The sequence below is a fragment of the Culex quinquefasciatus genome, chromosome 3 (genome assembly GCF_015732765.1).
Source record: "Culex quinquefasciatus strain JHB chromosome 3, VPISU_Cqui_1.0_pri_paternal, whole genome shotgun sequence".
Lineage (NCBI taxonomy): Eukaryota > Metazoa > Arthropoda > Insecta > Diptera > Culicidae > Culex > Culex quinquefasciatus.
The window spans coordinates 87,973,977-87,998,261 of NC_051863.1; the positions used below are offsets into that span (position 1 = coordinate 87,973,977).

Sequence of the window (24,285 nt, forward strand, 5' to 3'; positions counted from 1 at the left end):
GCTTAGGACAACTACTATACCAATATAATACGGCAACAACGTTAAATAAAAAAAAATCTCTTCACGAGAACGTCTTTAAAAAATATTTAAACAATAATTCGCACAAAATATTCTAGTGACTTCCCAGAAAAAGATTTTCGAAGCCATCTGTGATCAATATATCTTGGTGAAAATTCAATTAATAAAAATTTATGACTACATTGATTTGGTTTGAAAAAAATATATTCGTAAAATTAACAAAATGAAGTGCGAACAGTGATAGGTTCACCTTAAAATAATATTTTTCGTACATACCTGGTTAATCCTCTTCCAATCCATCCAACCAAAGCTTGATTGCATCGCAGCTAATTTGTCTAATTAAACAAAATGCCAGATGCTGAATGTGCCGAAACATGCCCAGGTTGTGGTTCTGTTAAAGAAAACAAAACACAAAGTATCAATTCTCAAACAGAATATCCAGGGTTTTTTTTATCAAATAATCCAACATGATATTTAAAAAAAAATAGAAAAGGAAAGCAAATAATACTTATCTGAATCAAAAAATCGTTGAAATACTTCTTCCTACTAAGTATTTAGAAGCAGCATGTACCATCGATTCAGATGGATTCCGCTCTCCACCTTCACCGGGAAACTGCTCGCGAGTCGCCCAATAGATTACCTCCTCCGAAATAACCAGATAAAGGTTCTTCTTTCTGTCACGGACACCCCTAAAGGATAGAAGCAATGTCACATTGTCAAGTCCATGCCCCTGCCACACACTCACAACCATCAATTAAAAACGTAAACAAACCCCAAAACACAGTCACATGAACAATCGCAGGCCGCAGCCAGCACCAACGCGGATTTGTCAGTTTTTCTTTCGCTCACCCCCTCCGGAAACACCAAGAAAGTTTCATCCAGTTGTAATCACACGTTCACCAAGAATACGTCAAACGTAAACAAACACACACGCACACAATCGCGCATTCGCGAAACAATGTTCCCCACAAATCAGGATTCCAATTACGCGACACCAAAACCAAAACAAACTTAACCAGCTGTGTTTTCCTTCACCGAGAACTCCCGTGTTCTGTCAAATTCACCGAAATAGTTCCGGCGTTGATCCGTGTCAAGACAGCACCTGCAGGAGGAGGAGGAGGAAGGAGGCCAAGTGACATTGAGGGCAAGAGGATTCCTCTTCTGGGGTCAGCTGCTTGGCCTGAACATTCCTTGCATCCGCCTACACTGAGCGGAACTTTTTCTTCGCCCCAGCCACCAAAACAGAAGCAATCACTTAACCACAACATATCGCGGCTCCCAAACGCCACGGAACGAACGAACACACACTCCCTCGATTACAGAACGTACTCACAACCCGCGGCGATTCGCGGACTACAATTTATCCGCGGAAAACTACTGCGCGAAAACGTAAACAAACCAGCCCGCCACGAACGCAAATGCTGTCTGTCTGCCGATCGCCGATTCCTGTCACGACATGTCTCGCGCGTTGCGTGCGAGCAGTGAACGAAAGAAGAGAGAAGAGAGAGAGAGAGAGAGAGAGCGAGCGCGTGGGCTCATTTTTGCACTTTTCGATGAAATTTTATGTGCGGTAAAATAATTTTAATGTGATTAGTTTAACTAGTGTATTTAAAGTAAATTAAAGTGAAAAAAAACTCAATTAAAATTTCAATTAACAAATCTGGCATTTTGCGGAGGAGTGAAAATTTTGCTAAGTCCAACGAAAACATGATGAAAAATATTTGTATCATCTCATAATTGACAGGTCGGTTTTTTTTCTAAGTCCCAAAATAATTGGGCATTCGAAATTTTGCTAAGTCCAGCGAAAACAAGATAAAACTAGAAAATATCATCTCATGATGGAGAGGTCGAATTTTTTCTAAGTCCCAAAATAATTTGGCTTTCGAAATTTTTACCAAGTCCAGCGAAAACTTGATCAAACATCAAAATATCATCTCATGATAGACGGGTCGAAATTTTTTCAAAGTCCCAAATAAATTAATTTTCGAAATTCTGCTAAGTCCAAAAATATCAAATAGAAATGAAAATAAAACATTTGATGATCCACTGTCTAGGAACATAAAAAGTATCATGAAATTCGGCGGCAATTTTTTAGTTTTGGAACAAACAAAAATCATGCCATGTTCACAAAAACAACTCAAGTTATTTTTTTGTTCGTCCCATGATGCGACTTTCTGCCCGGGCCGGAAAGTTATTTCCGTCTGCTCGGGGTTATTTACCCCTGCTTGGGTTTAGTGCCACAACTCGCTCGTTTTTACTCAGTAGTAAGGAGAGGCCGGGATCCGTGGTGTGGGGGTAAGCGTGGTTGCCTCTCACTCAGTCGGCCTGGGTTCAATCCCAGAAGGTCCCGGTGACATTTTTCGAGATTTGTCTGATCACGCCTTCCGTTGGACGGGGAAGCAAATGTTGACCCCGGTCTAACGTAGAGGTTAGGTCGTTAGTTCAGTCCAGGTGTAGCAGTCGTCCCCCTGGGTCCTGTAAAGGTCGTCAGTTCGAATCCCGGGGTGGATGGAAGCATAAGTGTAAAAGAGGTTAGCAATTGCCTCAACAATCAAGCCTTCGGACACAAAGTTTCGAGTAGGAATCTCGCAATCGAGAACGAAAAAGCAATGCTGTAGAGCGAACAATTTTGATTCGAAGGAGAGGCTTTAATTTCTTACTATTAAGTTAAAAATAATGGCAAGTATTGAGTCCCCTAGGAGCAAGCTAGTTAAACAACATTTCTTTAAACTGACGAAATGACTGGAAATAATTATTTGATCTTTTGTTCAACAGATTTGCTACTAGCTAGAGGGACGGAATCCAGAAAGATTAAGATGAAAACATGTAAACGGCTTTGTTAAACTTCAATGTTTTATTGAAATATTACATAAACAACACATATTTTAAACTCATCGTGGAATAGATTGTAATTTGCTCAGTTCTGCTTCTTTAAAACTACATTTTCGTCATTTGTTGTACTAGTATCTGAATCAAGAACTTCGTTACCACTATCATCAATTCGAGATTTATCCACAGGGTATAACCTAGAATAAGTAATCGTAAACAATAAATTTAAAACCCAAAAATGTACGGTCAATTCAATCTTACCATCTTTGATAAAGATAAATGATAAACACTATATCGTCTCGAAAGCATGCAATGCGATGCGATGTTGGCATTGTTATGATAAAGGCAAAAATGTCATCAATAAAAGTATTAAATGCTTTATACATCAATGCACGCCAGGGTAAAGTAGTTACAGATTTAAGTTTGTAGTTGATGAACAATTGAGGCAGCATAAATAAAAATCCAAAAGCGTACACTCCGTTGACGAGTGAGTTGATTAACCAGGAATACCAGCTGAAAATATGCAAAGGATTAAGTACACGGAAAGGGGATCCATCGCCAAATCGCGATAAAGTTCGCTAAAACTAGCGAAAAATGTCGCTAATTTCTCAGCCTGCACAAAAATTACCTAGAATCGCTAATTTTTTTCGCTGGTTTGGAAACCGATGAAATTCTACCAAACCAGTGAAAAAAAACACTGGTTTGGTGAAAAATGTCGCTGTTTGGGGATCAGTTTTGCTAGAATCAGAAAATTTTCTCGCTGGTTTGGAAAAAGCGGCAGGGCACCAAAATCAACCAGGAGATTATTGTACTGGTTTTGGGAAACAATTCGCTGGTCCAGCGGATTTCTTCACTGGACCAGTGTTCTTTTACGCTGGATCAGCGTTTTCTATCGCTGACGTCATGGTTTTTTTTTCCGGCGGCTGCAGCTCGTACCAAAATCAACCAGTAGATTATTGTGCTGGTTTTGGGAAACAATTCGCTGGTCCAGCGGATTTTTTCACTGAACTGGTGTTCTTTTACGCTGGATCAGCGTTTTCTATCGCTGACGTCCGGGTTTTTTTCCGGCGGCAGCAGCTCGTACCAAAATCAACCTGGTTCAGCGAATGTTTCCACTGGACCAGTGTTTTTTTGCACTGGATCAGCGTTTTTTATCACCGACGTTTGTTTTTTTTTTGTTTTGGCGGCAGAAGCCTATGCCAAAATAAACCAGAGGATTTGAGAACCAGAGATTAATTGGGAATCGTGTAAAAGCATGTGGCAAAGTGGTTGTTTAAAACCGTCTTGCATGTTATAAGCTGAATTTTGTGAATGTGTTGATTTGTGCACAGTTTCATATTACCAGTCTTAATTAAATTTTCCTAGTAGATTAAAACTTTAGCACTTTCTGCTGCAATGAATGGCGGGGTTTTGACTAACGTTGATTCATGGCAGCATGGCCTACTAATCCCGCGACGGTCACACTGAATGATTGACCCCCGTGAATCACTTTGGGTGTGGGCAGTGTCTGCGCTGGAATTTTATCTAGAAACAACGCTTCTCTAATGGTGTTAAAATATTTTTGCATAGATTTTGCAACAATTGTGAAAGTTGTAAAAATTTATCAAACAAAGTGCACAGATTTTTTCAGCGGGTAGTTTGAAACTGTTCTAAAGTGGTCGAAAGCACTCAGTCGAGACACAAACCGGTTTGGCGAGCGGGGGATAGAAGGTATCATTTTCAATGTGCAAATATTTGGTGTGCAGTTACCCAGTAACGAAGTTCTTGTAGGATTCTTGCAGAGTTTTTACAGAGCTGTATATTCTAACAGCATTCTAGAAGAAATGTTCTACCCTTCTAACAGGATTCTGGCAGAACTAGGCGGAGAATTTGATCAATCATTCAATGGTGATTTAAATAAATCAAAGAAATTGAACTCATTAGGAGCATTTATTCCGTCTACGTTTAAAAAATGATTTAAACTACAAAAATCTTATTACATATATTGAACCTTGAGAACTTTAAGTAAAGTTATTGCTTTACTTTCTTTACTTATTAAATAAAAACTCAATCAATAGATCAAATTATAGGACAATATATTCAGTCAAAGCATAAATTTACACATTAAAAATAAATAAATAATTCACAATCTTCACAATAAATACAATACGATAGAAATTACTTAGCGGGAGGTTTAGATAAATATGCAAGGGGCTTACAACGCAGGCGTATTTTGTATCGTTGTCAAAAACCAGGCCATACGCATGCTTATGGATGAACGTCCACATGGGTTTGGCATCAGGTGGGTATTGGGCGTTAAGTACAAAGGCCAGCAGCCACTGCTTGTCCCGTTCGCTCATCAGGTTCGCGTACTCGTCGTACTCGCCCGACCGGTTCAGCTTGCCACGGTGATGCTGCATCTGCTGCTGGTTCTGGTGGTAGTTCTGCCGATTATTGTGCTGCTGCTGGTAGCGATTCTGACCCTGTTGCTGGTGTTGACGGTGCTGGTTCAGCATCGGATGGTTTTGCTGAATCTCCTGAACCAGCCGTTGGTTGAAATTCGCGTGGCTCTCACCTCCGGGGAAATTCGGCGGCGGCACATTCATCGGAAACGGCGGCGGAACGTTCGTCTGGAGCAGGTGCAACGGTGGCAACGGGGGAACCATGTTCAACGGCGGCGGAAAGTTCACCGGAATCGTCAACGGCGGCTGGTGATTCATCATGCCGGGAAATCCGGGCGGCGGACGAGGCAGTCCCATGCCCGGAAGATGAAACGGCGGCAGCTGCTGGGGAACCTCCGGCGGCATCGAGTGCTGCGCCTGCTGCTTGATCATGTTCTGCTCGATCTCCTCCACCGAACAGATGCGCATCTGAGCCTGATTCGGCAGCGGGAAGTTGGGCGGAAGACCGACAAAGGGGCCACCTAAAACAAGCCAAATGATAACAAACTCCCTTCTCACAAAATCTCCCCACCCTTACCTAGTCCCCCGCCTATCCTCTGATGGTGCTGCTGGTGCTGCATCGCCGCCATCAACGAACTCTGCGGATGGTGCTGCTGCATCGCCGGATGTGGCAACTGCGGCCGCGGCGTCTCCGGCTTGCTCGGCATCGTCCACACGCTCGGATCCAGCTGCAACCTCGCCTCCGACTCGTTATCATCGTCCAGCTCCAAGTTGTCAATCCGAACGCTGGAAAAGTTCATATCCAAGTCCGAATCCGGCCCCGAATCGCCATCCCCACCCTCCCGCTGATCCAACCGGACCGGACCGGATCCTCGTGCAGCTCCTCCCAGTCCCCCTCCCGTGCCTGCCCAAACGTCTCATCGTTCAGCGCATCGTACTCCTCCTCCGAATCGTCCGGACCGCCCCCAATTCCCCGCCTCCGTCATCCTCCACCGGAAGATGCGTGTCGAACCCGAAGAAGGAATCCGTCATTGTGACAACTGCAGCGGGCCCGAATCCCAACCAGCGCGGACAAATTGCGCCCAACCGCTTTGTTTACAAACCGCCGCCAAATGGCCACTCCGTCCTCCTCCGCAACGCACAACCTTTTGGCACTTCGAACGCCAACCCACAACACCACACGGCAGCTAGAAGAGAAATTCCACATTAAAACCATAGCCCCGTGAGGAAACTGCCACCGGACCCCGGCTAAACTCACCTTTGGTGGCGTGGCCACGGATTAAAAACGGAAAAACAAACAGGGAATCGCGGGTGCGCGCAACAAAAAGATAAACAATAATTATTATCGATGAGATGGAGCAATGCTACGAAATTCCGACGACGACGACGACGACGTTTGACGTTTACGCGGCCCGCGAGCGGCGAGACGACGGATGACAGCAAGATGACAGTGGCGACCAGTGATGGCAGATTCGGTGGGAATTTAATGTTTGTGGTGTGGCAAAATGAAATGAAATTCCATTTCTTATTATTTTTGTTTTTTTTTTTTCAATTAACCTTCAGTGTATCCCGCTCAATCTAAAAGACACAGTTTTGAACAAATGTTGTTTTTTTTCCAGCGCGTGACCGGTTACCGACCTAAAAATCTTAAAGCTCCGTTCCGGTTGACGGAGGTTTACGGATGGAACAATCGTCAGAAAAGATTTCGCAGTAACGGAAGCAGAATTAAAAGAAAGTCCAGCCAGGTTGTACTTACTTGCCACAGCACAAACTGTTCCGCGGCCATGGTCAAGTTCCTCGTTGTACTTACTTGCCACAGCACAAACTGTTCCGCGGCCATGGTCAAGTTCCTCGCCTACGATTCTTGCTGCCACCTGCGACAATTTGTGCACTCATCTATGCAGCAGTACAAATACATCTCCAGCTTCACTGCACCGTATTTTTCTGCTGCGAGAACTTTATGGAATCGTGCTTCTTTTCATTGAAAAGAACCATCACCTGTTGAGTATGTATTTTAATGCTGAACACTTGATGCAGAACTTTTTCATGCTTTTTTGTTTTGAAAAAACCCCTAAAGCAATTCGATTGCCACAAATCGCTTCCAAACGTGAACAATAACAAACATTTATGACGGCTGTCGGAAGGATGTGTATCAAACCAGCGAAAACTTTCGCTGGAAAAGAAACCGTTTCGGAAATAACAAACCAGCGAAACCAAGTTGCTGGATTTGATTTCGCGCAGCCACCTTTTTCAGCGAAAAATTTCGCTGGTTTAGAGAAAAATTTCGCTGATATCAGCAAAACCAACCCAGCAAAATTCGGTCGCTGGTTTGGCGATTGATCCCCTTTCCGTGTAGGGTAGAAGTCGTCAGAGCGAAGATCAGACCAACAGAGGCCGATGCGGGTCTGATTTTGAGACACGTATCAGACCCGAATCAAGGTATTTTGCACCCGAAACATAAACCTGTCAACCTTGTTCGAACATCGCGAGAAGCCTACACTGAAAATACGCAACACTTTTTATTCAAGTTCCCAAACACTTGAATGATTGAATAAAGTCACATCATAGATCTAATTGGTTTGTGTTTCAACATCAATCCCGAGGGGGATGACACTTCGCGATTTGATAAAAATCGCATCAAATCGCGCCAAATTCCACTATATTCGCTCATCGCACCTTCATCGTGGTCGATTTTTGCTTATCATGGCACATCGTGCCAGATCGCGCTCATCGTGCTCAGATCGTGCTCGACTGAAAATATTTTTTTCATGCAGTCAGGATTGCCATGAAATATTCGTTCATGCAGTTTTCCGCGAAACTGGCCGCACTGTTGAAATGTTTTGATTCTATTCGAGCAGTCAGAAAAAGTAAATAAACAGAAGAATCGAATCGTTTTTGCAGAATAAACCAAAATAATCCGAATGTGATTGAGCGATTTTAATCTTCAAATCAACTTTAAAAATCCTAAACGTGAATTCTTTACCGGCAAAATATCAGGGGGTGCGAGATTCACCTAATACTATGCCAATTCGGTAAGTTAAATTTTTTAGACAGTTGCGGCTGGATTTTAAGGTTATAATCAACCAGTAAACAATTTTTCATTCCCGCAGATTCTCCCGGCCGACGTATCAGCTGGGTTTGCTGGAAAAGGAAAACCTATGAAAACTAAACGATTGCTTCTCCAGAAAAGTGCGTCTCGACGGTCTCGACCAAGGTGGGCGTTCAGTTCTTTGATGACAACAAACCCGTGGCCCTTCCGGTGACCTCGTTCTACAAGAGCTTCACGAGCCACTGGAGCTGGAACGCATGGAATATGCTGCCGAATCTGTTCACGGGCCTACCTTGCGGTCGATGTTGATGCTCCAGCTCCTGCAGCGGAATCCGGCGGTTGTCGCACAAGATCTTGCGGCCAATGACTCGCAGATTGGCGTAAGCTGCAGTAGCATGTTCGTTATGCGTAGGTTCTTGGCGCGGTCAACTTCGCTGTCGGTATAGAAGCATCCACTCGTTCTGTAGGTCAGACACAGTGTTCCGTACTTGAGCAGATCGGACATGAAGAAGATGCCTCACAGGCCGATGTCCTTGATGCTTTGACACAGCTTGTCCACGGCATCCCACGAGGTTGGTCAGCGTGTTGGCGACCATCAGCGGAACATTATCCAGGCGCCTACGGTAGCGAATCTTCCCAAACGCGCATTTTCGAATCGGTGAATTGGAAGGGGTGTTTCCGTCAAAGGTGTTGCCACCCATTCCGAGGCTAGACTCGGCCAGTAAATGTAATAAAAAACATTTGTGATATTGTGAAAGAGTGTTACAAACAAAAGTTAATAAATGGGATATTCATGAAATTCTTTATTCAAAATGCATTTACACAAAATTAAAAGTGAAATCGTTAACGTTCTAGTAATTGATTGGGTCGACCTGCTGCTTGACCACTCAGCTTTACTTAAACGGCTGGTACAGTGCTATCTGCCGCTCGAACTGCACTTTTGGACGACCTTGATTAAATTTGGGAGTACATATTCTACATCAGAACCACGGAACAGTAGCGGAGCGGCCAATTTGTTCATTTTTTTTTAATTTATATTTATTCAGTTTTTCTTTTCCATGTACATTCATTCAGTTAAAATATTATTGAGTGTCCAATCACAATCGATGACTTTTCACCTCAATTTTAAATACTAGCAACTTTCATTTATTCATGAAATATTGTAGCTTTCGCTATTCAGTGATTTCAAATGTAGGAGGTCCTACATGTACAAAAGGGAAAAGGGATACCTTAAAACTAACTTATAAACTATATAAAGAGCGGATCAATGCAGCTGAAGACTGCAATGATTTTTGTCGAAATGCATCAATTATCTTATTGGACATAACATCCAAAGTGTCAACTTCGGCTAATTGATGAAGTTCACTGGTGCTGAACCAGGGAGGAAGTTTCAGAATCATTTTCAGAATTTTGTTCTGAATCCTCTGAAGTTTTTCTTCCTGGTTAAACAACAGCTTGTCCAGATCGGCACAGCATAAAGCATGGCAGGTCTGAAAATTTGTTTATAAATTAACAGTTTATTCTTGAGACAAAGTCTAGAATTCCTGTTTATAAGCGGATACAAACATTTAATATATTTGTTACATTTAACCTGGATACTTTCAATGTGATCCTTGTAAGTAAGGTTTTTGTCAAAAGCAAGTCCAAGATATTTCACTTGATCCTCCCACTTTAAATTTACCTCATTCATCTTTATAATGTGATGAATTTTTGGTTTAAGAAAATCAGCCCTTGGTTTGTGAGGGAAAATAATAAGTTGAGTTTTTGCAGCATTTGGAGTAATTTTCCATTCTTTCAAATAAGAATTGAAAATATCCAAGCTTTTTTTTGTAATCTTCATGTGATGACACGAAGGCTTCTACCTTTGGCGGAGATGCTTGTATCATCAGCAAAAAGTGATTTCTGACATCCTGGGGGCAAATCAGGCAAGTCAGAAGTAAAAATATTGTATAAAATTGGACCCAAAATGCTTCCTTGAGGGACGCCGGCACGTACAGGTAGTTGATCAGATTTGCTGTTCTGATAACATACCTGCAGAGTACGATCCGTCAAATAATTTTGAATAATTTTCACGATATAAATCGGAAAATGAAACCTTTTTAATTTCGCAATCAAACCTTTATGCCAAACGCTGTCAAATGCTTTTTCTATGTCTAGAAGAGCAGCGCCAGTAGAATAGCCCTCAGATTTGTTGCTTCGAATTAAATTTGAAACTCTCAACAACTGATGAGTAGTTGAATGCCCAAGGCGAAATCCAAACTGCTCATCAGCGAAAATTGAATTTTCATTAATGTGTGTCATCATTCTATTAACAATTATTCTTTCGAATAATTTACTAATAGATGAAAGCAAACTAATGGGCCGATAGCTTGAGGCTTCAGCAAGATTTTTTTCCGGTTTCAAAATCGGAACTACTTTGGCATTTTTCCAACTACTGGGAAAATATGCCAAATCAAAACATTTGTTGCAAATTTTGACCAAGCTACTTAAAGTTGCTTCTGGTAATTTTTTAATTAAAATGTAAAAAATTCCATCCTCACCAGGGGCTTTCATATTTTTAAACTTTTTGATAATAGATTTTATTTCATTCAGATCCGTATTAAAAACATCATCTGATGAAAACTGTTGTTCAACAATATTCTGAAATTCTATTGAAATTTGATTTTCAATAGGACTCAGAACATTTAAGTTGAAATTATGAGCACTCTCAAACTGCTGAGCAAGTTTTTGAGCTTTCTCCCCATTAGTTAATAGAATATTATCACCATCTTTTGAAGAAGGGATTGGTTTTTGAGGTTTCTTAAGAACCTTTGAAAGTTTCCAAAAAGGTTTGGAATAAGGTTTAATTTGTTCGACATCTCTTGCGAACTTTTCATTTCGCAGGAGTGTGAATCTGTGGTCAATAACCTTTTGCAAATCTTTTTGAATTCGCTTCAGTGCAGGATCACGAGAACGTTGATACTGTCTTCGGCGTACATTTTTCAGACGAATCAGAAGCTGAAGATCGTCATCAATAACACTACTCGACAAAACAAAACTTGTGTCAAGGGATTGACGATATCTCATCCGTTCCTGAGAGAAAAGCATCCCCGAATCCGATGCAATCGACAGAATTTGATTTTATGTCCACGCGGACTGATGCGAATCTGGTAAATTTTTTAACATAAAAAATCGAACAATTTAAAAAAAACCATGCGTCTCCTCCCAATTATATGAGCCATCTACAAGAATATGGAAGCGCCTGGTGCATAGCCATTTCCTTTAAGCACAACGGAAACAACCAATACAAATGTATAAAAAGTTGTCAAGTTCTCGGGGGTCCACAGCTAGCATTTTTGTACGATTATAAAAATAAATATTAAAAGTTTAAAATTAATTTATTTAAAAACATATTTTTTGATTTATTTGTTTACTAAAATTTTATGTATCTCAAAGGTCTATGGGTACTTCGGGATGTCCATGGTCATCCAAGGACTGCCTGGAGTTAAGATCTACGAGTCTACCGCCGTAACAAGCAAGAGGTCGTCGGATTTTGACCCCGAATCTTGTGTGTATAGCATCAGTGCATATGGTAGACTACTGTATGAATGTGTTGGGATGTTCATGGTCATCCAAGGACTCCCTGGAGTTAAGATCTACGAGTCTACCGCCGTAACAAGCAAGAGGTCGTCGGATTTTGACCCCGGATCATGTGCGTATAGCATCAGTGCATATGGTAGACTACTATATGAATGTGTTGGGATGTCCATGGTCATCCAAGGACTCCCTGGAGTTAAGATCTACGAGTCTACCGCCGTAACAAGCAAAGGTCGTCGGATTTTGACCCCGGATCATGTGCGTATAGCATCAGTGCATATGGAAGACTACTATATGAATGTGTTGGGATGTCCATGGTCATCCGAGGACTCCCTGGAGTTAAGATCTACGAGTCTACCGCCGTAACAAGCAAGAGGTCGTCGGATTTTGACCCCGGATCATGTGCGTATAGCATCAGTGGATATGGTAGACTACTATATGAATGTGTTGGGATGTTCATGGTCATCCAAGGACTCCCTGGAGTTAAGATCTACGAGTCTACCGCCGTAACAAGCAAGAGGTCGTCGGATTTTGACCCCGGATCTTGTGCGTATAGCATCAGTGGATATGGTAGACTACTATATGAATGTGTTGGGATGTTCATGGTCATCCAAGGACTCCCTGGAGTTAAGATCTACGAGTCTACCGCCGTAACAAGCAAGAGGTCGTCGGATTTTGACCCCGGATCTTGTGCGTATAGCATCAGTGCATATGGTAGACTACTATATGAATGTGTTGGGATGTCCATGGTCATCCAAGGACGCTCTTCCGATCTTTAAGATCTACGAGTCTACCGCCGTAACAAGCAAGAGGTCGTCGGATTTTGACCCCGGATCATGTGCGTATAGCATCAGTGGATATGGTAGACTACTATATGAATGTGTTGGGATGTTCATGGTCATCCAAGGACTCCCTGGAGTTAAGATCTACGAGTCTACCACCGTAACAAGCAAGAGGTCGTCGGATTTTGACCCCGGATCATGTGCGTATAGCATCAGTGCATATGGTAGACTACTATATGAATGTGTTGGGATGTCCATGGTCATCCGAGGACTCCCTGAGTTAAGATCTACGAGTCTACCGCCGTATCAAGCAAGAGGTCGTCTTATTTTGACCCCGGATCTTGTGCGTATAGCATCAGTGGATATGGTAGACTACTGTATGAATGTGTTGGAATGTCCATGGTCATCCAAGTCCCTGGAGTTAAGATCAACGAGTCTACCGCCGTAACAAGCAAGAGGTCGTCGGATTTTGACCCCGAATCTTGTGTGTATAGCATCAGTGCATATAATAGACTACTATATGAATGTGTTGGGATGTTCATGGTCATCCAAGGTGTCCCTGGAGTCTACGAGTCTACCGCCGTAACAAACAATGGGTCGCCGTTTGGCTTAAGTGGTAAGCAAGGATATACGCACAAGATTCGGGGTCAAAATAAGACGACCTCTTGCTTGATACGGCGGTAGACTCGTAGATCTTAACTCCAGGGAGTCCTTGGATGACCATGGACATCCCAACACATTCATACAGTAGTCTACCATATGCACTGATGCTATACGCACATGATCCGGGGTCAAAATCCGACGACCTCTTGCTTGTTACGGCGGTAGACTCGTAGATCTTAACTCCAGGGAGTCCATGGATGACAATGAACATCCCAACACATTCATATATTAGTCTACCATATCCACTGATGCTATACGCACATGATCCGGGGTCAAAATCCGACGACCTCTTGCTTGTTACGGCGGTAGACTCGTAGATCTTAACTCCAGGGAGTCCTTGGATGACCATGAACATCCCAACACATTCATACAGTAGTCTACCATATCCACTGATGCTATACGCACATGATCCGGGGTCAAAATCCGACGACCTCTTGCTTGTTACGGCGGTAGACTCGTAGATTTTAACTCCAGGGAGTCCTTGGATGACCATGAACATCCCAACACATTCATACAGTAGTCTACCATATGCACTGATGCTATACACACAAGATCCGGGGTCAAAATAAGACGACCTCTTGCTTGCTACTGCGGTAGACTCGTAGATCTTAACTCCAGGGAGTCCTTGGATGACCATGAACATCCCAACACATTCATACAGTAGTCTACCATATGCACTGATGCTATACACACAAGATCCGGGGTCAAAAAGACGACCTCTTGCTTGCTACGGCGGTAGACTCGTAGATCTTAACACTCGGATGACCATGAACATCCCAACACATTCATACAGTAGTCTACCATATGCACTGATGCTATACGCACAAGATCCCGGGTCAAAATCCGACGACCTCTTGCTTGTTACGGCGGTAGACTCGTAGATCTTAACTCCAGGGAGTCCTCGGATGACCATGGACATCCCAACACATTCATATAGTAGTCTACCATATGCACTGATGCTATACGCACAAGATCCGGGGATAAAATCCGACGACCTCTTGCTTGTTACGGCGGTAGACTCGTAGATCTTAACTCCAGGGAGTCCTTGGATGACCATGAACATCCCAACACATTCATACAGTAGTCTACCATATCCACTGATGCTATACGCACATGATCCGGGGTCGAAATCCGACGACCTCTTGCTTGTTACGGCGGTAGACTCGTAGATCTTAACTCCAGGGAGTCCTCGGATGACCATGGACATCCCAACACATTCATATAGTAGTCTACCATATGCACTGATGCTATACGCACATGATCCGGGGTCAAAATCCGACGACCTCTTGCTTGTTACGGCGGTAGACTCGTAGATCTTAACCCCAGGGAGTCCTCGGATGACCATGGACATCCCAACACATTCATATAGTAGTCTACCATATGCACTGATGCTATACGCACATGATCCGGGGTCAAAATCCGACGACCTCTTGCTTGTTACGGCGGTAGACTCGTAGATCTTAACTCCAGGGAGTCCTTGAATGACCATGAACATCCCAACACATTCATACAGTAGTCTACCATATGCACTGATGCTATACACACAAGATTCGGGGTCAAAATCCGACGACCTCTTACTTGTTACGGCGGTAGACTCGTAGATCTTAACTCCAGGGAGTCCTTGGATGACCATGGACATCCCAACACATTCATATAGTAGTCTACCATATGCACTGATGCTATACGCACATGATCCGGGGTCAAAATCCGACGACCTCTTGCTTGTTACGGCGGTAGACTCGTAGATCTTAACTCCAGGGAGTCCTTGGATGACCATGAACATCCCAACACATTCATACAGTAGTCTACCATATCCACTGATGCTATACGCACAAGATCCGGGGTCAAAATCCGACGACCTCTTGCTTGTTACGGCGGTAGACTCGTAGATCTTAACTCCAGGGAGTCCTTGGATGACCATGAACATCCCAACACATTCATACAGTAGTCTACCATATGCACTGATGCTATACACACAAGATTCGGGGTCAAAATCCGACGACCTCTTACTTGTTACGGCGGTAGACTCGTAGATCTTAACTCCAGGAGTCCTTTGATGACCATGAACATCCCAACACATTCATATAGTAGTCTACCATATCCACTGAAGCTATACGCACATGATCCGGGGTCAAAATCCGACGACCTCTTGCTTGTTACGGCGGTAGACTCGTAGATCTTAACTCCAGGGAGTCCTTGGATGACCATGAACATCCCAACACATTCATACAGTAGTCTTCCATATGCACTGATGCTATACACACAAGATTCGGGGTCGAAATCCGACGACCTCTTGCTTGTTACGGCGGTAGACTCGTAGATCTTAACTCCAGGCAGTCCTTGGATGACCATGGACATCCCGAAGTACCCATAGACCTTTGAGATACATAAAATTTTAGTAAACAAATAAATCAAAAAATATGTTTTTTAAATAAATTAATTTTAAACTTTTAATATTTATTTTTTTATAATCGTACAAAAAATGCTAGCTGTGGACCCCCCGAGAACTTGACAACTTTTTTATACATTTGTATTGGTTGTTTCCGTTGTGCTTAAAGGAAATGGCTATGCACCAGAAGCTTCCATATTCTTGTAGATGGCTCATATAATTGGGAGGAGACGCATGGTTTTTTTTTTAAATTGTTCGATTTTTTATGTTAAAAAATTTACCAGATTCGCATCAGTCCGCGTGGACATAAAATCAAATTCTGTCGATTGCATCGGATTCGGGGATGCCTTTTCTTTCAGGAACGGATGAGATATCGTCAATCCCTTGACACAAGTTTTGTTTTGTCGAGTAGTGTAATGGGAGAATCAAATTTGACTTGGACTTTAGGAATAGCAATATTCCTAGCATCCAAAATTGCATTAGTCAAAGATTCCAAGGCTGAATCAATATCAGCTTTGGTTTCTAAAACAAAATCATGATTTAAATTATTCTCAATATGATGCTGATACCTGTCCCAATTAGCTTTGTGATAATTAAACACAGAACTATTGGGTCTGATAACTGCTTCATGAGAAATTGAAAAAGTTACTGGAAAATGATCAGAATCAAAATCAGCATGAGTCAATCACCACAATACTGACTTTGATTTGTCAAAACCAAATCAATTGTTGATGGATTTCTAACAGAAGAAAAGCAAGTTGGTCCATTCGGAAATAAAACCGAATAAAGACCAGAAGTGCAATCTCTGAATAGAATTTTACCATTGGAATTTACTTTTGAATTATTCCAAGATTGGTGTTTGGCATTAAAATCACCGATGATCAAAAATCGAGATCTATGCTTATTCTAAGTTTATTCAAATCCCCTTTGAAATAATTTTTATTTTCCCCAGTGCATTGGAATGGCAAATATGCAGCTGCAATCATAATTTTCCCAAAAGAAGTTTCAAGTTCAATGCCCAAACTTTCAATAACTTTTAACTTAAAGTCACGTAAAGTGCTATAAGTCATACTACGGTGGATAACTATTGCAACTCCACCGCCATTTCGATTCATTCTGTTATTGGTTATAACTTTATAATCTGGATCACTTTTCAAATAAGTGCCAGTTTTTTTTTAAATGTTTCGGTTATAACAGCAACATGCACGTTATGAACTCGTAAAAAGTTGAAAAATTCATTTTCTTTCGCTTTTAAAGAGCGAGCATTAAAATTCATAATATTGATGGAATTACTTAGATCCATGATTAAACTTCAGGGTAAGAACAACATCATTCGCAATTTTTAATCCAATCTGGATAGCTTCCATCATGGATGTAGCATTACTCATTGTTTGAATCAAACCAAACAGTGAGTTTTGCAAAAAGTCATTTTTCAAACGTAACATCGCCGAGATCAGAAGATCCCAAAGCGATGCCAGCAGAAAAATTTCAAATGAAATTTGAGGTACCTGCCCAATTTGAAGATTGGTAGAGGATTTAAAATTCGTGGATGAACCCGAACCCGAAACGACGTTGGCATAAGAAATACCATTGCTGTTACCTAACTTTTCCACGGTAGGGGTATTTCTAGCATTGTTCGAGTGAGACAGCACGAACGTTTGATTTAAAGATGCAGGTACAACCTGACTTTGAGAAAATTTCGGTTTGGATTTCGGCTGATGCTTAGCACGAGAATCCAAAACCTTTTTTCTGATGGGGCAATCCCAGAAATTTGATTTGTGATTTCCACCACAATTTGCACATTTAAATTGGGTGATTTCTTTCACGGGACAATTGTCCTTGTCGTGAGAAGAATCCCCGCAAACCATGCATTTTGGAACCATGGCGCAATGATCAGTACCGTGACCGAATGCCTGGCAACGCCGGCACTGGGTCAGATTCTGGCCATTACCGCCATGTTTCTTAAAATGCTCTTACTTTACCCGTACATGGTACAAAAACTGAACTTTGTCCAAAAGTTTCAAATTGTTGATTTAATTTCTGTTGAAATGAATCAGATAAAATTGTGAAGTCAAACCAAAGCGAGAAATATTCCCGTTTGATTTTTTCTTCATTGGTATTACTTGGGATAGGGCAAAGCCAAGCAACACCTTAAGTTCGTTTTTGATCTCATCCACCGACAAGTCGTTGGAGAGACCTTTCAGGACCGCCTTGAATGGACGAGCATTCTTGGTCTCATACGTGTAGAAATTGTGTTTGTGGTTTTTCAAATAACCAACAAAAGTTTGGTGATCTTGTAAAGATTCCGTCAACAAGCGACATTCTCCTCTTCGACCATGCTGGAACGAAACCTTCAAATTGCAAGTTTCCTTGCAATTCTTCAGTTGCGTTCGAAAGCTGGCCAAATCGGAGACGGAAGTCACTACAATTGGCGGAGCCTTTACTCGTTTCTCGACGGCAGAAGGCTCAGTACGAGGAGAAGGATCTTTGTCAACAGTTCCAGATAAAACACCGAAACTGTTTGCCAATGGAATTGGAGGATTGACCTCACTTTCAGAATCAGAATCAGACGTCGGATGAGGCTGTTTTCTTTTTCTGTTTCCGTTAGCCGATTTAGCGTTCAAACGCTTCACCGACGTAACGACCAAATCTTCAGAAGATTTGCGTTTACCTTTGTTTTGACGCATTTTGCAAGCAAAGTTCTCTTAAAAAAGATGGCTTCGTTTGTAAAATACAACAAAATTTCAGGTGGGGTTAGTCTTGAAAAGACTGTTTAGAATTTTGGAAAATAACTCAGGTAGTCTTTAAAAAAGATTATAAATTACTCTGAGCTTAGGTAGTAAAAATACCGCAGCTCTAGTGTCCGTTCACCACGAAGGTTCGCATGCCGTTGAACAATCTGACGGCAATCCGGAACATGCTGTGCAGGCAACCCGGAGTGGGCCCGGGAGGACATTTCGACCTACACTGAACCAAAGCAAGTCTTCCAGCAAAACTCGGGCCCGTCTGCAGACCAAACAACATCCAAGTAGGTCCGAGGAATGACCACGATGGCCACTACCCACACCAGCAATGACGTATGATCTCGTCCAACAACACTTTGCACTGAGTTTCCACCGGAATTGTATCCGATTGCCAAGTGTTCCGACCGAACTTGGAAGACCAGTTTTTGTTTTAAGTTTTTTCTCTTGAAATATGGAATTCCATTTAGATATATCATATTAATTATGTATTATTATAATTTGTACTTAATCTTTGAAATAAAGCTTTCATAAGAACTCTTTTTATGAGTAAATTTATTGTTTTTCTGAACAACAAAAAACGATATATAAATACGCCCAGATATAGGCAATTTCTCACCCTGTGAAACTTTTCGACCAGGTGAAACGTTTCAATTTCGATTTTTCACGATTTTCAGTTCGACCCCTCTTACACGAAAGTATGTAATCGTACTTGAACTGAATTTCGTGTAATCGAACTCGATTTCGTGTAATGCCTATCCTCCGTGCAAGACACTGGCCAATTCCCACTTAGAATTTTGGCTAGAGCCTCGAGTCGATCTGGCTCGAGATCGAGCCTGAATCGAGTCGAGGCTCGAGCCAAAATTCTCAGTGGGTTTGTTCATCATTCTCACTTCTAGATTAAATTTTCAAAACAACCTATCCCTCATGGGTTTCCTATGCAGATAGGACCTTTTGAAAATTTAATCGAGACTTCTACGACCTACGAGTCGAACGTCGTCAGCTGGCAAGCCTGTCGCATGCTGGAAGCCACACTGCTTGACGTCATCTACACTCAAAAATAAAGTTACCGGTTGAAAGGGTTAAAAGTATCCTTTTAAACGGTATTTAAGCTTTACCCTTTGCAAAAGGGTACACTTTATCCTTTTAGAAGGGTGAAAACTATCCTTTGACTTCACTTCGCTGGCTTAACCCTTTCAAAAGGGTATTGCCTTTGAGCAAACGATGCCGGCGCCGCCCTGGATTTAAAAATGAGAACTTCTAATGTCATATTTGTTTTGGCGTGTTTGGTTCGGGTGAAGGTGTCGGTTCCTCTTCTGTCGATTTTAAGTCTTCGTGACTAAGTTCCGGCTATTCCGGATCCGTCGGTTAAAGGCAGAATCGCCAACCAGGATTATGGTGATGGTAAGGCCGTGCGGAAGCGATTCGCGGAGCAATGCCGGATGGAGCAAAATTAACCAACCGACTGCTCTCAGAAGACGGGTTTGTTCCAGTACGACTTTAAAAAAACACTTTTAATAAATTGCAATTTTTTCAGGCACTGTCACCAAGGTCGAAGCAGATCGACGCCAAGCAGTCCCTTCCGAAAGCAGCTTTAGGTAGAAGATGAAGCAGCTCGTGCCGATCTACTTCCACAACCAGCGCCGCGAACTGCACACAATCACGGTGAAGCGTAACGGGTTGCCCACGGTTTTTTTTTTTAAATTAAATATGTCTTTATTGAACTTTCTTATAATAATTACATTTCTTTTACATGCTAAGTGGTATGGCCTAATGCTCTTCATCTTTGTTGTATTTTTCGTTTTATTATTAACTGATAACATTTATTTTATTTACTTCAAATTGTTTTACATTATTGCATTTAATCGAATACATTTAGGTAAAAAAGAAAAAAAATCACTTTAACAACTAATCCTAACTTAAAACTAAAAAATAAATTCATTGAAATATTCAAAATCACTAGAACGAGTAAACTACGAACTGTATTTTAAGATAAATGCTCCAAGCGTTCTTACTTGTTCCTGGCGAGTTTTGCAACCACGCAGTGTTGTTGTCATCTCGATGAAAATGTTCAGAAGTTCTTGTGGTGAAAACAGGTCACTACTGCCTTCTCCCGTTGATGCTGGTTGTTTCCCTCGGTTGCTGACTGAAGCCTGGAGGTGTTGTATTCTCTGCAACTTTTTGCCGCTGATTCAACGGCAATGGCTGCAGATTTGGAACCACTCGAACAGATCCTGCTCCTGGTGACGCCAAAGCAGGAAAACCCACGTCCGTGTATGCTGGTGGTGTTTTGCGACGATTTGGTTGGTGCCTCGTCGTCGCTTGCTGCCGAATTTTTACAAACTCAGCTCGTTTTGGGCAGCTTCGATTCTTGGTAGAATGGTCGCCGCCGCAATTGAAGCATTTCGCTTCGATGTTCTCGTTGATTGTTTCGCATGCTTGAGTTTTGTGCTCACCTCCGCAGGTTGCACAACGACTCTTGATGAAACATTTCTTTCCACCATGTCCAAACTGCAAGCAGTTCGAACACTGTGTCACGTCACGGTGCACTGGACGATAACGTTCCCAAGTCACGATGATGTTGAAAATTGCCCGAACTGCCTTCAGCTCAGACGGCGATGTCGATCCTTTCTCGAGATGAACCAGGTACAGTTGATCACGACACTTGATGTCCTTGTTGTGTCTCGTCATCTTGAAGATTTCGATTACGTTCAACTTCAGAGTTTTAAGCTCTTTTTCAGCACACTCACATCCATGTCGTACAGGCCACGGAGGACCTGTTTCATGGGGCGTTTACCTGGATCGTCATGGCTGTAGTATTCAATCTTGGCGTTGTTCAGGAAATCCCGAACGTAGTTGTAATCCTTTCTGGTAGGTAGCAGAATTTTGAGTCCATCAGCACACAAGCGAATGGAAGCTCGTAAAGCACCAGATTTGATAAATCCGGTCAGCCACTTTCGCACCGAATCCGATGACGATGTTTTCACAAAAATGGGTGGCAACTTTTCCCGTCGTTCAAATTCTTCCTTCTCGCTCACGTCCACAGGGAGGGTAGCGAACTGGTTTCCAGACGAATTTTGAGCGTCCTTGCTCAAACTGCCTGGCTTTTCAGGTAGCGCTTCGGCATTCTTTAGCTTCTTCAAATCTGCCGATCCTGCTGGTGAGGACCGCCTCTTTTTCTTGCCGTGAGGCATTTTTGCACTTTTAAAGCACTTTTCAGGAGCTAATATCCAGGAGTACCTCACTGATCGGTGGTCCACAAGGGAGTGGGGTTGCTCACGGTGGAAACGGAGCTGTGCGGAATTCCCGTCGAAATGGACGACGTCCGAGTTGCAGCTCGTCCCTGGGGGAGGTGATTAAATCGCGATTGACTGCGTGGTTCAAATCGAACACGTTGATGTGCAAGGGTTATTTTTAATATTGAAATGTAAATATTTATTGATGTATAACAATAAAAAACTTATTTTAAACAACATCTATTTGTTAAATGAACTTATGAAAAATTACAATAGATGGCACCACTATTTCAACGAAACAAAATTGACTCATAGATGTCGCTAGTGAGCCCACCGCTTTGTTGCAAGTATCCTTTTAAAGGGTACTGGGCCAGTACCCTTTTGAAGGGTTTCTCCCACGTACCCTTTCAAAAGGGTGACGACGGGCAAAGTTGAAAAAAGGATAGAAAGTACCCTTTTAAGGGTTATCCTGATATTGAGTGTAGGTTACCAACCGCGTCGTCCTCGATTGGTGACAACATACCGAACGTCACCAGCTGGTTCTGGTTGCCGGCCCAGCGCGTCTAGCAAAAGGGGGTTCATGCCGATTAGGTTCGCGTAGGCGTCAATGTCCTGGCCGCCATTTCCTGATTTTTTTTAAAGAATCGTTATTAAATTAACAGGATTATTACAGTGTCGACTTGCTCACCTGTAAGGCAATCGGGATGTCGGTGCAGCCGTTGACTCGTAGTTGTAGATGGTTACCCGTGAGCTGTCCGCCGCCACCAACAAGCTTTCTTCGGTTTGAACGTCTCGAGCGACTTTTTCAGATAGGGTAGATTCCGCCGACGCACTCCGACATGGTTGCGTTCTCGAAGTCTTGTTGAACATCTGCAGATGCTCGTCCGAGCCGTTCTCCATGTCGTGCGCTGCAGCCTTGTGCTGAATGGTATTGAACATGTGCTGTTGCATCTGGACAAACTCGGGCGTGGGCAGTAGGTCCAACCGGATTTCGTGCATGACCTCGCAGAAGATTCCCGACAGATCGACTAGTTCGGCGTCTGAAAAGTGGCAAACAAGAAGAAGAGCGAGAATGTTAGTTACGGCTGTAGAGTGGCGCCGGGCTCGTAGCGACAGAGCACGCGTGAGTCCTCCTTGTTGGGAAGTCCTTTACCCCTGAGCGGTGGCGACGACGGTCCGTCCGGATAGGTGGCCGAGTAGCTGAGCGGTGGCATATTCGGCGGGGTCTCGGGCGAGTCTATCATGAACCGTTGCACGATCCGCTGCAGGACATTTTGGTTGCAAGGCGTATTCAAGGTCGCTGGTTGAACAGATTATCGTGCCCGGAACTGGTGCTGCTGCTAATTCCCCTAGTCGTGGCTCCAAGTGGTACAGCCGGACCACTTCTGTTGTTGGTCGTTGTCGTGATGCTGACTCCACCTCCGCCACTCGAGCTCGAGCTGCTTTTGGCCGATCTGCTACTTCCGCCGGAAACCTTCTACTCTGGCTCCTCGAGGCACTGCTCGTGGCGATACTTGTTACGGTCATGGCTGCCGGCGTGGATGCAAAACCACCGACTCAACCGGCCAGCTCGAGCGATTATTTGTCCAGCTAACCGATTAGGTTGTTTGTAGACTTGACGACGTTCGTCGGCACCGATGTGATGACCGTCGGCGGGTTGGACGAGGATGACGAAGGAATCATATTGTTTCGCTGCCGCCACCGTAGACTTGGATTTGTTTCTGGTCTGGGACATGGACGATTCTGCGAACACCATTACTTGGGAGGAAGGAGACATGGAAGGTAGGGGATCGGATTGGGTTAGGGTTCAGCGGCCACGGGTCCCGCAACGACTCCCAGCACAACCTGCGTCGGCCCTTCGATAAGTTTGTTTCCCTCAACCTCAGCGACCCGGGCAGGAACCTCATCCTGCTTATCCTCCTCAACGGGTGCTGCAATCACTTTCTCCTTCTAGTATTCAGGGACCTTCTTTCTATTCGGCCTTCTTAACGACTTCAGCCACGGAAACTGGGGCGTCAACAGGGGTGATGGTGAATCGAAAGCGGCGATTTCCGTGCAGCTGTCTCGCCTTTTACAGGGATCACTCCGGCTTAAATCGTCGCCTTTGGCGGCGCTCTTCGGGGTGGCAGCATCGTCGTTAAAAAAATCGTCCTCCAAAAGAAAATTTCGCTCGAATAAAATTTCAGCATTTGGTTGCTGTCAAACTCATTCGAGCAGTGCACAGCTGAAATCGCGCGATTTGTCTAAATCGCGCTCGCATCGCGATGAAATCGTGGCAGATCGCGCTCATTCTTGGCAATCGTGGCAAATCGCGTTCATCGAAGGTCATCGCAGTTGAATCGCGAGCTCATCTCGGGAGTGTCATCCCCCTCGATCAATCCACTATAAATTGCAACTGTTTGGGCGATTGACTTTTTGATATTCTTCGACACGTTATTGGCTCAAGCTTTTCAAGTGTTTTGCTCATGGATTTGCACCACTGTCTTGAACTATTCAAAGTGATGAGGAAAACACTTGAAATTGATTTTAAGATCTACACAAAACAAGCCCTATTCAAAGTCAACCTGATTTTCCTCTTGTATTTTATTTGTTTCACTGATTGATTTAAGCGCGACTTTTAT

General features: G+C 43.1%; 2 protein-coding genes across 2 annotated transcripts; both read right to left on the reverse strand.

Moving 5' to 3' along the window:
• Positions 1–4,850: 4,850 nt before the first annotated feature.
• On the reverse strand, positions 4,851–6,198 carry LOC6045041 (YLP motif-containing protein 1; the record flags this gene model as incomplete). The annotated part of the gene is given in 3 exon segments (XM_038260914.1): positions 4,851–5,749; positions 5,866–6,091; positions 6,094–6,198. Coding segments are annotated over 3 exon segments (1,137 nt in total), but the record flags the coding sequence as incomplete, so codon positions are not given.
• Positions 6,199–21,661: 15,463 nt separating this feature from the next.
• Positions 21,662–23,342, reverse strand: LOC119769575. Its single transcript, XM_038262529.1, has 3 exons — positions 22,818–23,342; positions 22,353–22,704; positions 21,662–22,290 (listed from the first exon to the last, which is right to left on the reverse strand). Exons 1-3 carry the CDS (start codon positions 22,906–22,908, stop codon positions 22,269–22,271), a joined length of 465 nt encoding a protein of 154 aa, XP_038118457.1. The 5' UTR covers positions 22,909–23,342; the 3' UTR covers positions 21,662–22,268.
• Positions 23,343–24,285: the final 943 nt, after the last annotated feature.